This window comes from Orcinus orca, chromosome 14 (genome assembly GCF_937001465.1).
Source record: "Orcinus orca chromosome 14, mOrcOrc1.1, whole genome shotgun sequence".
NCBI classification, from domain to species: domain Eukaryota; kingdom Metazoa; phylum Chordata; class Mammalia; order Artiodactyla; family Delphinidae; genus Orcinus; species Orcinus orca.
In genome coordinates this window covers 28,591,219-28,607,496 of record NC_064572.1, presented here as the reverse complement: position 1 = coordinate 28,607,496, position 16,278 = coordinate 28,591,219, and the positions used below count along the sequence as shown (strand labels likewise).

The window sequence follows — 16,278 nt, the reverse complement described above, 5'->3', positions numbered from 1 at the left end:
CAGGGAAAGAGACCTGGGAGGCCACACTGAACTTTCATTAAAAAGACAACCCTCAGAATGGGAGAAAATATTTGCAAATGAAGCAACTGACAAACGATTAATCTCCAAAATTTACAAGCAGCTCATGCAGCTCAATAACAAAAAAACAAACAACCCAATCAAAAAATGGGCAGAAGACCTAGATAGACATTTCTCCAAAGAAGATATACAGACTGCCAACAAACACATGAAACAATGCTCAACATCATTAATCATTAGAGAAATCCAAATCAAAACTACAATGAGATATCATCTCACACCGGTCAGGATGGCTATCATCAAAAAATCTAGAAACAATAAGTGCTGGAGAGGGTGTGGAGAAAAGGGAACACTCTTGCACTCTTGGTGGGAATGTAAATTGATAGAGCCACTATGGAGAACAGTATGGAGGTTCCTTAAAAAACTACAAATAGAACTACCATACGACCCAGCAATCCCACTATTGGGGATACACCCTGAGAAAACCATAATTCAAAAAGAGTCATGTACCAAAATGTTCATTGCAGCTCTATTTACAATAGCAAGGAGATGGAAGCAACCTAAGTGTCCATCATCGGATGAATGGATAAAGAAGATGTGGCACATATATCCAATGGAATATTACTCAGCCATAAAAAGAAACGAAATGGAGTTATTTGTAGTGAGGTGGATGGACCTAGAGTCTGTCATACAGAGTGAAGTAAGTCAGAAAGAAAAACAAATACCGTATGCTAACACATATATATGGAATCTAAGGAAAAAAAAAAGGTCATGAAGAACCTAGGGGTAAGACGGGAATAAAGACACAGACCTACTAGAGCATGGACTTGAGGATATGGGGAGGGGGAAGGGGAAGCTGTGACAAAGTGAGAGAGTGGCATGGACATATATACACTACCAAACGTAAAATAGACAGCTAGTGGGAAGCAGCTGCATAGCACAGGGAGATCAGCTCGGTGGTGTGTGACCACCTAGAGGGGTGGGATAGGGAGGGTGGGAGGGAGGGAGACGCAAGAGGGAAGAGATATGGGAACATATGTATATGTATAACTGATTCGCTTTGTTATAAAGCAGAAATTAACACACCATTGTAAAGCAATTATACTCCAATAAAGATGTTAAATTAAAAAAAAAATGATAGCTGTTAGATGAAAAGTTTTTCGGTTTCCTAACTGTAGAGATGCCCCCTGGCTGATTCCAGGCACATCTTCCCAGCAGGATGTGCAGACTGGGCTTCACACAGAAGTGTTTTCAGCCTCCTCCAGAGACTCTGCTTCCTGAAGGTTCCACCCAGACCTGCCCTGATGTTGGTGTCTGGATGGACCCCTCCCCAACCCCACTTCCCTGAGGAAATGGGACTGTCATTCCATTCCCCACTTCCCTCCCTTATCTGTGACTCTCAGGGAACATGGGGAACTGCTAGGTGCGTGTGCCCTGGGGCAGGTTACTTGACCTCTGTGAGCCTCAGTGCTCTCATCCGTAAATTGGGAGAGAAATTTGTTGGGAGGATTATATGAGATTTCATGAACGACTAATACATTGCCTGGGACATTGCATCCCTCGTTAAATATTCACACCTGCCTCTCCTGTTGCCTCTGTCACCAGCCCCTTTGTCCCATGTTTTGTGACCAGCATCGAGTCATCCAGGTCATCTCAATCCTGGCTTCCCTGACACCTGGTGGTGTGATCTTGGGCAAATTGCTTAACCTCTCTGAGCCACCATTTCTGGTTCTGTCAAATGGAGCAGAATAAGATAAATCTTGCAGAGCTGTTCTGAGGATCAGATGAGACACTTAGCATCAGCTCCTGGCAGTGTGTGGGACTCAGCGTAGGCACCCCCAAAAAGAAAAAGAAAGCTCTCGTTACTACTTCTTTATGGGATGCAGAACCGTGCAGGAGTCCAGCAAGATGATGTTTTATGACTTCTCCTGTGATGTGTCTCTTTGCTCGAGATCATCCCAGAGGACGTTCCAGGGCAGCCAGGGCACAGACCCAGGTGTGAGTACTGGACCTGCAGGAGCAGAGAGCTGCAGGGGCCTGGTCACAAAGGGCCTTGATTGCCTAAGGAGGAGGCCCTGGGGAGCCACTGAAGGTTTGTGAGCTCAGGGCTGCACTCATGAGGTTAAGAAGGTCCCACTGTGCAGCGCTGATTGGAGAGGGACTGGAGGCAGGAAGCCAGGGAGGAGGCTGCCAGAGTGGTCCAGGTCAGAGGGACGGCTTCTGTCCTAGGGATGTGTCTGGGGAGAACAAAATCGAGGGGCAAGCCTGATTGAGCCGCAGTAAGGAAAGCCTCTCTGGTCATTCTGGATGCCTCAGTTCAAGGATGTGATGGTCCCTAAACCAGCCTTAGGAATGACCCCAGATGTGCCACCCTGAGCAGGGTTGAGAGACCTCTGCTGGGCAGAGCCTTCCATTCCAAAGCCAACAGCCGGGAGCCCAGCTGGAATGATGGATGGCAGTGGTAGGGGTTACCCCTCCTTTTGCATTAATATGGAGTTCACCCCTTGGGGGGCTTCCTTCCTTGCTGCCTTCCTGGCCCAGGAGGCCAGCAGTCACTGTGGTCTCTGGGCTGCTCCCCTTCCCCCCGGCGCTTACTCTTCCTCCCCACCTGGCAGAGCTCCACCTGGAAGGGAACTTCCTGCACAGCCTCCCCGACGAGGTCAGCACCCTACAGCACCTCAAGGCCATCGACCTGTCCCGGAACCAGTTCCACGACTTCCCTGAGCAGCTCACCACCCTGCCTGCGCTGGAGACCATCAATCTGGAGGAGAATGAGATCGTGGGTGAGTGGACCCAGCCCACCAGGCCCCTCACCTCCCTCTGCGTGCAGAGCCTCCCCTGAGCTCCCTTTCCCGAGTGAGGTTCACAGAGCCTCACAGGGCACAAGGCATGGGCCTCTGGACTCAGAGTTTCATAGACAAGAGCGCAAGGTTGGGCTTTCTGGTCTGAGATTCCCAAGTACAGGGCACTGAGCCTAGGAAGGTAACCATTACGAGGCCCTGCCACCTGCCAGGGGCCAGGTCAGACACTTGCTTTCACCTGGCAGGTAGAAGCTCTTGGCTTTCCCCACAGCGAGCCCTGAACTGGCTGGGCCACCTTGGGCCACAGGCGCTCCCTCTCGCGTCTCCTTCTGCCGGCCTCAGGTGCCTCTGCGACCCTTCAGCTGGGACCCTCTATGCACTGACTCCTGTCAGAGTCCCAGGCTCTCCCTCGCTGGCGTCACAGTAAGCTCTTTGCCATTATTAAGCAGGAGCCACTAGGCAGAGGTGTTCAGAACAGTGTCTCTGTGCCTCCAGTACAGATACGCTCCCCCCAGTGAACCAGAGGGTCTTCCCGTCTGGGTTGGAGATGGGCCTCCTGCAGACAGCAGATCCCAGCGAGCTGGGTTCCTCTGAGGTGGAGGAGGGGTCCCTCTCTTCCTTTTGTAGCAGTTACATACCTGCCGGTCTCATCAGGACCTGAGCACCTCCCCAGCTGCTGTCTAACCTCCCCAGAGAGAGCCTGGCACTCACAGGGTCCTTTTGCGCTCCTCCTTGGCCCCTCCTGCGGCCGCCTCGGTGGGGTCGGGAAGCCCACCTGCAGCCCCATTTCGTCCTCTCTCACGTTGCCTCTAATGTTGATGGTTAATAATAACCCCCTTCAGTTATGCTTTTATTTTCGTAAGCTCTTTCACAGCCATTTTGCCATTTGATTAAAAGGAAGAGGTCTCTGGTGGTTTGGAGCTGCTCGATGAAGAGCAGCCTGCCTTGTGCGCCGGTGAGCGTCCCTTCTATCAGGGATGCCGCCTGCAGGGCCCTGGCCCTGGCTGAGTGGGAGGTGGGACCAGCTAAGTTCTGAACGTCTGGGTCCATCCTTTTAGAGATGAGTAAACTGAGGCTCAAAGAGTTTGTGAGAGAGCATCGGGTGGCACAGTGAGACCACAGAAGCGCCAGGATAAGAATACATGATTCTAAAACTCAGCCCTGTGCCTGGAGTGGGGTTCCCTTGCCTGGCCTCTGGGAAGGCCCTGGGGGTGGGCTCTGGGTCAGTCTTGCCTCCCAAGACCAGGATCACTGAGTGGCTGGCCCGTGCGTTGGCCCCCCTGGTCACTTGGGCCCTTGTTCTGTCTTTAAGCGGAAGGAGCATGCCCAGAAGTGCCTTTTCACTGCACAGTTCTTCCTCCTGTGCTGTCCCGACCACCCGGGGTCTCGCCCTGAGCTCTTCACTCTCAGCCAGGCTCTCCTTGCTGGGCCCTTCCTCCTCCACCTCTTGTTCTTGGAGGCCATTCCTGATGCCTCCACCTCCTTCTGCTGCTTATCTAAATGGGGCAGTAACCAAGCAGGGGCTACTTCAGGCTGATACCAAGACCAGAGCTGGGTGGGTAGCTGCAGGCAGGCAGGTCAGGACAAGTATTGGCCATTGGCTTCCCCACTTCCGAACTGCAGCTTTGAAAGACTCACATCCCCTCTCTGAGCTTCAGCTCTTCTCAGCTTCCAAATGGAGTTTCTCCCCACCCTCCCCAACCCCCCACCCCAGAAGGTGGCTTCCCCGCGCCCCCAGCCGGAGAACTGGCTGCGTGGTCTATGCTGGCTGCAGTACGAGAAAAAGTGGGAAGTACAGGGTGGCACAGATTCCCTAATCTTTCCCCTCCCACAAGGCTGACAACATTCCTTAGCCGAACAGCTCCCAGAGCAAAGATCGGCGGTTTTGACTTCTTCTTTTGTACACGTATCTCTAACTTTCTGCAGAGTGACAGTAATAAGTGTACACATGGAAGCATCTTACAGCTTACCAAGAGTGCTCGTGTGCAGACCCAAGGCAACAGGGTGATCATCCCATTTGATAGATGTAGAGACTGAGGCACTAAGACATTCCCCCGGCCCTCATGGTCAAGTGTCTGTTGCACACCTGGCCAGGTAACAGAGACATCAGCCACTGGGCTGTGTGTCCCAGTCAGTTCGGTCTGTGACAGAGCCCCCTGCTGCCCAGTCTGGGCCAGGCCTGGGGGACATGGAGATGTCGGGGACTGCCCCTGCCTTCTAGTTTTCCCCGAGTGTCCAGCGGCTCCTCGAGGTGCTTGGCTGATTCCAGGGCCTGCTCCACTGCGGGATGCCTGGGTGTCCTCCCCCAACCAGGTGGAAAGAGGGGCACACGGCGGCAGCTATGGTTCCCTCGCAGGAGGGTCCTCACTTTTATTTTCTACCTGTCTCCAGTCCATCCTAGTTAACTGCTTGGATGGCTTTCTAACTCCCAAACCATCGGAAGGCCAGGCCGCAGCCTTCGCAGCCCAATTGGAGGGAAGAGAGCCGTAATCACAGTGAAGAAGGTGAGGGCTGAAAAGTCCTACATTATGGAAATAGCTTTGCACTCTTCACCAGCTGTAGCCGATCTCCTGCAGGAGCTCATGGGGATAATTGTAGTTGGAGCTTAGGATGCCTTAAGAATGGCTTATTTTTCCCCTTTAGAGCCCTCAGAGAGAATTGGAAAATTTTTTTAAAAATCGTTTTTAAAGAAATAAATTGGAGATGCATGGGTTGCCTCAAAGCTTTAGTTCAGTGAGTAGAGAACAAGCAGCTCTGAAGCAAGCCCCCGGGTGCATCGAAGGAGCCTCTGAAGGGACCTCCTCGAAAGATGCCTCCAGCAAGGCCTCAGGAAGGCCTGGAAGTTGCCGAGGGCGGCAGCAGCATCTTGTTTCTGAACAGTGCCGCTGCCCAGTCTTCTTCCACTCTCTGGACCACGATGCAGGGAGAGGAGAGAGGGCTCCGGTCCATGGACGGGAGAAGGCACAGGACGTCATCAGGGTATGCAGGCTGGGAGAGAGGCAGGGACACTGCCCTCTGTTTTCTGGTCCAACCACCGGTGGGCAGGGCGGGGAGGGTGCCCATCCTTGGTGCTCACCAGTAGCTGAATGCCCTCAGGTCGAGGATCTGGGTTAGCATGTGGCGGCCTCGTTGCTGCCACCTTGTACGGACAGTCCTCCAGTCCGTGTGTGTGATGTGGCCTCCCTGTGCTCTCATCTCTGGAGCCACCCTGCTCCCTACCCCCACCCAACATGAGTGTGGTGTCCGCATACAGCGGGCGCGCAGCTGGTTGGGAGCACAGTACAGAGCAGGAATTCCAAAGGCTCCAAGGCCCTCCGAAATGACTGACACGTAATAGGGCAGATTGTTTCGAGTTGCCAGCTGTGACCCACTAAAAAGTTGTGAAACCAGCATGTGCTGGAGTACATCACCTGTACATACTGCTTTGTGACTTTTTATTTTAGTTTGCAATGTACCCGCACAGATATAGGTACTGAGTCATGCTGTAAAATGTTTTTTTTTTTCTTTTTTCTTTTGGCCTCGCCACACAGCTTGTGGGATCTTAGTTCCCTGATCAGGGATCAAACCCACACCCTCGGCAGTGAAAGCACGGAGTCCTAACCACTGGACCGCCAGGGAATTCCTAAAATGAATTTCTTACAGTGAGTCATGATGAAAAAATATTGAAAGCCGCTTCCATGAGTTGTCCCGCAGAGATTTGGGGTCTGTGCTCAGCCAGCCAGCTCCCTGTCCTTCAGCTCTCACCCCTCAACTGCGCCACACTCTTCCCTCCTCTCATCTCCACCCGCGTCTCTGTCCATCGTGGTCGCCACCACTGCATCCTCAGGGTGACTGGATGGTGAGGGTGTCGTGAGGATGGGCAGTGATGCCTCGGCTAAGGGGATGAGCTCTCCTCTCACCCGAGTGTGGAGCCAGGTAGATGACAGGTCTGTGTCATCTGACTCTTTATCTCCACCCCATCCCACCTCAGCCACCCTGCACGGCCAAGCTCTCAGTCCAGAAGTCCTGCCTCATGTCTTACCATTTTCTCTGCCTTTGTCCTAAGCCCCTGAGTCTGTAGGTCTGGGCCTGGTTCAGATGAACAGGAAGTGGTGCAGGTCACAGGCCTCTCCTCCACCCCCCCAAGCTGGGCCCTGGCACACGCATATAGCAAGTACCCCCATCCAGATGGGAGGCTTCCTGGGTCCTTGGGGACAAGCCTGCCAGGCACTTCCGAGAGGGAGAAAAGGGTTTGTAGCTTAGAGTATTTATTCTGACAACAGTGACTCACAAGTTTCTGGGATGTGGGATGGTCCTTATATTTTCCAAACCAGAAGGAGCCTCTGGTATATGGAAGCTTCTGAGTGTGTATAAACAAGACTGCTTGGGGAGAGAGAGTCTCTGCAGAAATAGGGGCGACCGAGATGAATGAGATGCAGGTCCTGACCTTAAGCTGCGTACAGGCTGTAGGGAAAGTCTGAGTGGGAGCGGAGAGTAAACTACAAGATAAGACATGGTCAGAAGTGCTGAGGTGCTAGGGGGAGGCTCCCAGGCAGAGGGTGGCTGTCCACGTGTCCTTGTGAGGTGGGGCTCCCCAGAGAGCCCTGGAAAGGCTTTGGAGGAGGTAGAAGCATTTGGTCTGTGAGTGGTGACATGGGCAGAAGATGGGTCACCCATCCTGTTAAAACCAGGGCGTCAGTTCTTTACCCCAGCAACCATCACACAGGCCTTGAAGGTGGGTGTGGGAGCAGCGTTCACTCCTAAGAACTTATAATTACTCGATGCTCCAGAGCAATTCAGCACGTTCATGGAACATGTGGAGTGAAGGGGAGACCAAGTACTGATGTTTCGGAGACTTCATTTTGCTTAAGCAGGAGACTATTTTGGTTAAGCTAGAATTTAACTTTCCCTCACCCTCTATTTGCTGGGTTTTTTACCCCATGCAACCACTGTTCCAGAAAGAACGAGAGATCATAGGGAAACAAAAGCTTGTTAAGAATTTAACAAATAAAGCAATAGCACTTTTAAAAGGAAAAGTACAGATATCCCCTGCTTTTCCAAAGTTTGCTTTACACCACTTCACTTTTACGAAAGACCTGCACTGGTACCTGTTTTCTCTGATCAAGGAAATCCGAAGAGGATTTACACTTTTATGAAAAAATAGGAAAAGCGCAAATCGCATTCAGCATTTATTTTGCAGCGAGTGTTAACAGAGGAAGTTTGTGCCCCGAGCAGAGAGAGTGGCCCTGCCAAGCTCCTTCCCCAGAACCACATCTCAGCATCAAGCCGCCATGTGCTTTATCTCAGTTTATTTTGTGTGTCCGTTAATAAGATGTGTCTTAAGGTAATTGCTTCTTCACTTTATGCCATTTCTGCTTACGAAAGCTTTTATAGGAATGCTCTACTTTCAGATAGCGGGGGACATCTGTACCTGTATCACGTAGGGATGCTTTGGGCTGCGTTTACTTAATTCTGTGTTCACACAGTTTCACTTCTTACTGTCAAGGCCAATAGTTCTCAGAGTGAGGGGGCCCAGGACCAGCAGGATCATCTGAGAACTTGTTAGAAATACATATTCTTAGGCTCCTCCCCGACCTCCTCAATCAGAAACTGGGGGAGTGGGGACAGACAGCAATTTGTGCATCTTTTTTTTTTTTTTTTTTCTCGCTGTGCCACTTGGCTTATGGGATCTCAGTTCCGGACCAGGGACTGAACCCAGGCCACGGCAGTGAAAGTGCCGAGTCCTAACCACTGAGCCACCAGGGAATTCCCTAGCAGTTTGTTTTAATAAGTTCCCCCCCAGGTGATGCGGATGCATGCTGAAGTTTGAGAACCCCTGTCGAGGCTCTGGCTTCTCAAAGTGTCATCCACAGACCAGCAATAGTGTGGGCATCACCTGGGAACCAGTTAGAAATTCAGAACCGCAGGCTCCACCTCCAACCTCCTGAAAACCAGAATGTGTACCTGAGCAAGACCTGCAGGTGCTTTCTACGCACAGCAGGGCCTGAGAAGCGCAGGGCCTTTTCCTAAAGCACCAGGTGCCACCTCCGGGCAGCTGACTGTGCTAATGGCCGCACCGTCCTCCCAAGCATAACTGGTCCTTAAGCCTTACAAATTTCTCAGGGTACCCAAGGTTTCCACAAAGTACAGGACCCTTGTCCCCTGGGCTACAAGGATGGTTTGGGGGCACTTAGAGGGAGCACACCTGACCCAAGGGGGCACCTGCACCCCTGCTACAGCCCAGTGTATCACTGGGAGCCCAGGCCCTGTATCACAGCAACTTTTTCCTTCTCTGGGCAGGCGGGGGAGGGGCAGATCCCTCCAGGGAGCCGCAGCTTCTCTCTGATCTCCATCAATAGAAGAGATTCTCCAGGATATCCTCCCTTAGCGTGGGGCACAAATGCCCACTAGGACCTCAGGATCGCCCTTTCCTGACGTTGACATCACTGTTCCACCCTGTTTCACAGACTAAATTGATCAGCATCACAGGGGCAGAGAGATGTGGCTTTATTTCACTTTGGGGCTCTACCAAGCTGCCCCTTAGTGAGAGGTTCTGCAGGCTCTCCTTGCGCTTGGAACTCTCCTGTGGCTGGGGGCCTGAGCCACAAGCACTGAGTACCAAGTGCTGAGTGAGGGGTACACGAGGAAGCTGGGCTGGGGAGGGCTTCCCGGGGAGCGGGAGTGAGCGGGACCTGGTCCTGTTGTTCCGCATCACACCCACTCTGTGCCTCTGGAGGGACAGAAGGAGAGTTCTTTCACTGGAGCCCAGAAAATAGTTTTTAAACAGAAGAAACCCTAAAAAAGCAGAGTGGAAATAAAGCTCTGTTTGATCTGAAAAGATAAAATCGCACAGACTTGAAAACCTAACAGCTATGGCTGCTTGACCCTGCTCCTCTGTAATCGTCTCATTTAATCTGCTCAGGCCTCTCTGGATAGGGGGCGTTACCTCCACTTGGCGGCTAAGAGAGAGGCTCAGAGAGATTAAGCAGACTGCACAGGGGCCTGGTGGAGGCAGGATTTGAACCCAGGTCTTTGGCGCTCCTGGGCCCACATGTCTTTGGTGTTCCGGAGCCTGCCAGGTCTTCATGTGATGGGAGAGGAGGGTGTGGATGGCGCCTGGGGTGGTAGCAGGTCGGGTGCCACACGTCTGGTAGCACCAGTAAGCTATTGGCCAGGTCACAAGGGCAGAGTTTTCTTATACTGGCCTCGCTCAGCCCTGGCAGGAGCCCTGCGGTTGCAGAGAAAGGAGCTCTCCCTGTGAGCGGCCTTTTAGTTGGTATTTACAAGGGGCTGATTGGCAAGCACACTTCCTGTAGCTCCCTGCCTGCCAGAGAAGGCTGTTAGCCCCTAAGACAGGTCAAAGCAGAGAAGGTCTGGGAAGACAATGTCAAAGCCCTGACACATTCCTCCTGCCCCTGGATCTTGGGCTCCAAGCCCATCTGGGGGGAATGGATGGATCCCTGGATATTGGGTTTGAATTACCCCCCCACCCCCCACCCCCCGTCCCGAGCACAGCCAGCTGGCGACAGTCTGAGCCTTGCCCTGCCCTCCAAGCGCTGAGTGTCATAGTGCCCAAGGGAAGATGATTCACCCTTCAAGGTGGCAGCTGCCTGCTTGGCACAGCGGACTCATGCCGTCTGCGCAGAATGCCCTTGTCCAGCACCAGCAGAGTGCTGCCCTGTACCCACGGGCAGTGAGCAGTCAGTACGGGCATCTATCGTGAAGCCATCACTAGACACAGTGTAGGAGCGCTTGCTGGCTGTGGAGCCGCTTGAGGGGGAGGTTAGGAGTAAGCAAACAGTCTTCAACAGCAATTAGTGCAAATTAGACGTGGTCCCCAGACATGGAGGGGAGGGAAGCTCCTGTTGCAGCTCCTGCCCACATGTGTCTGCCTGAAGGGAACTAGCAAGCCGGGTCTCTGGGCAGAAGACATTTCACATACTTGGTCTCTGTCCAGATGGCATTCTCTGTGCCAGCCACTGAGTGGTAAAACTTTGATTACCCACAGAACCTCCAGTTCTCCAGGGTGCTGGGAGCACTCTGCTGGGAGCACACAGGTGAACGGCAAGAAAAGTTCTTTGACATCTGCTTAAAACAAAGTACTTTCTTGCTCTCTTAGACAAGCCAGTTCTAAGGGACCGTCTGTCTCTCTCTCTGTCCAGAGTGCTGGAGAGCAGCCCAGACGCTCTGACTCTCAAAGCTCAGCCTTGCAAGGGCCTTATTCAGGGAGTAAGAGGCTCACAGGGTCACGAACACGGACTTAGGCATTTGGGAAACGTTCATTCGCCAGTTGTTTTTTGATTGAGCAGCTTGCCGTGCGCTAGGCGCTGTGCTGGAGATGGAGGCGGACAAAGCCCGCTCCCTGTTCTCACGGGGCTCATGTCATGGTCATTTACACTAGCTGATACTTAGTGGCCATTTATTTCATATCTGGATCTTCTCTAACCATTTGCAAGTGTGCTCTTATTTAACGCTCACGACCACCTTATGAGGCAGGCACTATTATTCTCCCCAGGTGAGGAAACTGAGGCTCAGGGAAGTTAAGTAACTTGGCCAAGGTCATGCTGCCTGGACAAAACCAGGGTTTCCAACCCAGGCAGTCTTGCTGCAGAACCCCAGCTATTGAGGACAGTGCTTTGCATAAGGAGAGATGATTTTTGCATATAGCTGGAGGGAGATTGAAAGCCACAGGAAAGTTATGGCTAGAGCACGTAACTTTGGTTGGAGGGAAACTTCCTTGGGGTGGAGAGAACAGTGTAAGGTGATGAGGCAGGATTCCCTATGCCACGAACGCAGGCAATCAGCCTAGCTCTTGACAGCTCTGCCCCACACAGTGAAGCAGGTGGGCAGCATCCTGGGGTGGAAGTGCTATATGAGTGTTTTCACCGGATTCTCTCATTAAGCCTCCCTGGGAGGACCAGTGGTACTCAAACTAGCTGTGCATTCAAATCATTGGGAGATTCTAAAAACACCTGTGTCCAGGCACTACCACCACCCCCCCCATGCCAATTAAGTCAGAATCTCTGATGGTGGGTTTGGGGCTTGATGATTTTTTAAAGCTCCCCAGATGATTCCAATGTGCAGGCAAGATAGAACCATGGAGCTAAACCAGAACCTTCCATCAACAAGCACATTCCATCCCTGAAGAAGCTGTAGCCTCTTTCTTCCTTCTCTCGGTGTCTGTTGCGTGTGTGTATGTGTGTAGCTACGTCAGGATGAGAAGAGCAGTCAGCCCAGCCGTGAGAGCTGACGGTCGGCTGGGAGGGTGGCAGAGGTGAGCTCTGTGGACTTGCCTCTTTGCTCAGGGTTCCTCTTTCCCACGGAGCCTACTGTCCCCTGGACCCTGGGCACGGTGGCTCTGCTGCCGCAGTGCCCACAAACCCCCACTTGTGATTTCCCTGTAGCACAGCCCGCTCACCTGGCATTTTCAGAAGGAACTTTATCAATGAGCCAGAGGCAACTTAGAACATGCAGACAGCCAAACAGCGGGCCGGTTCCCAAAGTTCAAGTTTATTCCAAAGAATCCTAGTGTAGGTGGACAGGAGTTGGCCTGAGCTCTGACACCTTGTGCTCAGGAACCTGTGGTCCTGCCCGGGCGGGCTACTTGACTCACCATTACTGGAGGTGCTTGCTCAAGTTCAGTGACCTCACCTTGGTAGCTTGAAATTGGCCATGGGAGGAATGTTTACACCGCGCAAAATCGGCAAATGCCCCACATCAGGGCTGTTTCCCTCAGGAAGTGGATTGTTAAACGTTAGCCAGCACACCACTTCCTTGCTGCTTGTCCTGGCCACTTCACCCACTTCCCCTCCCCCACCACCTTCCACTCATTTTGTTTCTCAGAAGCTGGTTTCCCTGGTGAGGCCCTACCTAATTCACTCCCATCTGGTGCTTATCTTAGGAGCTTTTCTTCTTATTTTTCCAATTATAATGGAGGTCTTATTTCTCTGACAATGATCTTAAGCCTGAGTGGAAAGAGCTGTAAAGTTGGTGGCAGCGACCTTAGGTTCCAAGCACGGAGAAGATTTACAAAGGAGCTATTCACATGTCCACCCCACCCAGGAGAAGAGCCTGTAGGGGAGGCGATTACTTTTCCATCCCACGCGTCTTCACCCCTCACTTCCAGACTCTTGCTGTGCAGCAGATGAGGTGGCTCTAGTCTTCCGTGTGAGTGTTATAGACACACATACCTCCAGCTGTGACGGAGGGACCGGCAGACACTTAATGGGAGGCCATGGCAAAACTGCCATTCTTTCCCGAGCCCCTCCCGGGGTATCTAACTGAAGCAGTTGGAGAAGCAGAGCAGAGGGGTGGGGGGACTTCAGGGGAGAGGGGCGGTGGGCACAGGGGAGCAAAATGGGAAATCTGACGGGGAAGCCAAATCCCCAGGCTTGGGCCAGGCAGTCCGAGTTACTTACTTAGCTGTCTCCGGAGCAGCCAGTAAGGGGACCGTGTTCTGACCCGGCTTTGACTGCACGTGGGATCCAGGCGGGGCAGTGTGCAGGAGGGGGCAGTGCTGGCAGGTGGCCGCACTGGGAGCCTGTGGGCCCACCTTGCTGGACAGTCTGAGGTGCGGAGGAGGAGGAAATCACAGTGGGGGCTTTTCTCCCCCTTTGTTTTTCTTTCCCCACAGCCTGCATTTAAGGTTCATTAACGTATTCCGTAAAACACTCTGTGCTCCCCATCCTCTTGCCGGTTGCCCGCCACACTCTCTACACCTCCTTGGGGAGTGCCGCGTGGTCCCTTCTGCCAGCCCCTGTGGCCCCATGAAGCCGAGGACCGTTTAAAGATGGGAGGTTGAGGTTCAGAGAGGTTAGGGGCCTGCCTGAGGTTGCACAGCTCCAAATGGCAGATCCGAGGTCAGGGCCTGGGTCTCTGCACCATCCCCTCCCGCAGCTGGCCTCTCTTTCATCAGAGGACTTAGAACTCCCCAAGCCAAACAGACTTCCTTGAGGGACTCAGCCTGCAGGACTGTCAAGGGCATGCAGTGTTCTCTGTGCCTCCTGAGCACAAGGGCTGCTGCTGCTTTCTTCCTGCACACACACCCCCACCCCCCACCCCCGACAGCCAGGGCTCGGGCCAGGGCTCTGTGCAGTGGGGGAGTTCGATCACCGCCCTCCCCGGGCTTGTGAAGGGACAGACCCAGCCGTGAGTGTGGCCCGGGAGCCTCCTTGTTACAGGCACAATTCTCTGTCCCGCTAGATGACCATAGTTTGCCTGCTTGTGTCTTGTGGCATTTCGAGTGGGCCGTGAAGCTCAGCTCAGCTCAGCATCCTTGATCTTTGTTGTTGAGGCACCAGGCACCAAAAGCTGTGTCAAGGCTGATGCCAGGCCAGCCTGAATTCTCCAGCACGAATGTGCCCACAGCCCCCTGGGAAGGCTAAGGCAGCCTCCCACGTGCTGCCCACAGGCCTGAGGCACTAGGGCTGGGGCGCTGCCTCTGCATCTTTACCCAACGCCCCAGGTCCCATTGTAAGGAGGCCTCAGGCTCCACGCTCACCGATTGGGATCCTTTGGGGACTGGAGGCAGAGAAGCTGAAAAATCCTGAAAAATCAGGCATTCTGGCTGAAGGAGATCACCTGGATCAGAAGTGAGACAGCCAGCCATGTGTCAACTGTCCAGTGCGGCTCCAGCCTGGGCGGCCAACAGGGCGCCATGCTCTGTTTCTAAGCTGCCAAGGAAGCCAGGGAACTGGGGCCCTAGGCCACCAGGTTGGGGAGCCTCTCATCCCAATTCCAGATGGGTCCTTAGATGTCGTGGGACTCAGCTCCACCCAAAGCGGGAATCAGAAGTCACTGGTCTCTGCTGGGTTACCTCTGTGCTGGGAAGCTCACTCAGTACGCCTTACCACTTCCCTGGGCCCAGACCCCTCTTCCTCTCAGCCTCCTTTCAGACCATGGGTACCACACACATGATGAATCGTGCTCTGAAACGGTCATTTTTATCATCTTGCCTCTAGCTGGTCCCAGTGGCATGAAACAAGTTTGCCAGTCAATAGTGCCAATGATTAGTGAAGGGAGGTCAAGCTGACCTTGGAGAAGTAATTTTCTCTAAATACTGCCCACTCTGATTCTGCTTTTATTGATTATTTTAAGCTTCCACAGACATAGGCAGGAGTCTGGGAGGGCTGTCTGCGGTGGGAAGAGGGTTGGATCCGTCTCTCATTGTCTGTAATGGCGAAAGCTGGAAAAAAACTGAATGTCTAACAGTAGAAACATGAGCCAAAGTGTGATCCCTCCATTCCATGGACCACGACGTGGCCGTAATAATGTCACAGACTTGAAACCTGAAAAGATGTTCACAGTGTGTCATCAAGAAAAGCATGTTATGGCATAGTATCTAGGAGGCCATTTTTTTTTTTTTTTTTGCGGTACGCGGGCCTCTCACTGTTGTGGCCTCTCCCGTTGCGGAGCACAGGCTCCGGACGTGCAGGCTCAGCGACCATGGCTCACGGGCCCAGCCGCTCCGCGGCATGTGGGATCTTCCCAGACCGGGGCACGAACCCGTGTCCCCTGCATCGGCAGGCGGAGTCTCAACCACTGTGCCACCAGGGAAGTCCTAGGAGGCCATTTTTGAAACATAGTTGTGTATGCACACACACACACACATGCACACACACACGCGCGCGCACACACACACACACACACACACACACGCATGTTTAAAAGTTGGTAAGGCCATGTGCCTCACATTAACAGTGATTGGTTCTGCGTGGTGAGACATGGGTGATTTTATTTCTGCTCATCAGTATTTTCTCATTTTCTAAATTGGCTTATTGCACTAAAGGGCCAGTAACCTCTCACAGCCTTGGCCCACAGAGGCCTGGCCCTGACTGGCAAAAGTGCCCAGAATGGGTCAGGTCAGGGGAAGGGCCCCAACTCTTGAATGTACTGAGGTCAGAGTTGCTTAATCAAGTGGTGTTGGTGGTGGGTCCACTGTGTGCCCAGCCCAGGGTGGTCCTGAGCCTGAAGGAACTTACGATCTAGTTCAGGAGGTAAAATGTGCATTCGTTTGTTCGTTCACTCATTCATCCAACAAATAGCTATTGAGCACCTGTGAGCACTGTGCCAGGTACTGCACTTATAGGGTGAACATAGTCCCAGAGTGTGATGCGTGATGTGAGTCTTGTATAAAGGGTTATGGGACTTTAGATGCGGACCAGAGGGAGTGACAGAGGAGGGGGCCTTTGAGCTGGAATATGAGGATCCACAGGACATGGGCGAATGGGGATGAAGGCGTGGCCCAGGGGAGAGGGCAGAGCTGGGCTCCTCTTCGTCTCCAGGTGTGCTAAAGTCCAGGGACCTGGCTTCCATTACCACCATGACGCCAATGTGGCTTGTAGCCCTAGGAAGCTTATGTAGCCTCTCCAAGCTTCCGGTTCCCCACCCACAAAACGCAGATCATTTCATATCGTCCTCTCTACCCTCCAGCCATCTCCCGCTCTTGTCAGGATGCTCTGAGCGTAAATGTTCTTTTAAG

The 16,278-nt window shown here is 52.9% G+C and overlaps 1 protein-coding gene across 6 annotated transcripts in view; it reads left to right on the top strand.

Annotated features, from left to right (window-relative positions):
• Positions 1–16,278, top strand: part of LRRC20 (leucine rich repeat containing 20) — a 68,408-nt gene that overhangs the window by 44,199 nt on the left and 7,931 nt on the right. For all 6 annotated transcript variants that reach the window (XM_049697320.1, XM_033407567.2, XM_049697318.1 and 3 more), the window contains exon 4: positions 2,634–2,801. In XM_049697320.1, the coding sequence (XP_049553277.1) occupies positions 2,634–2,801 (168 nt within the window). The remainder of the gene's footprint in view (positions 1–2,633; positions 2,802–16,278) is intronic.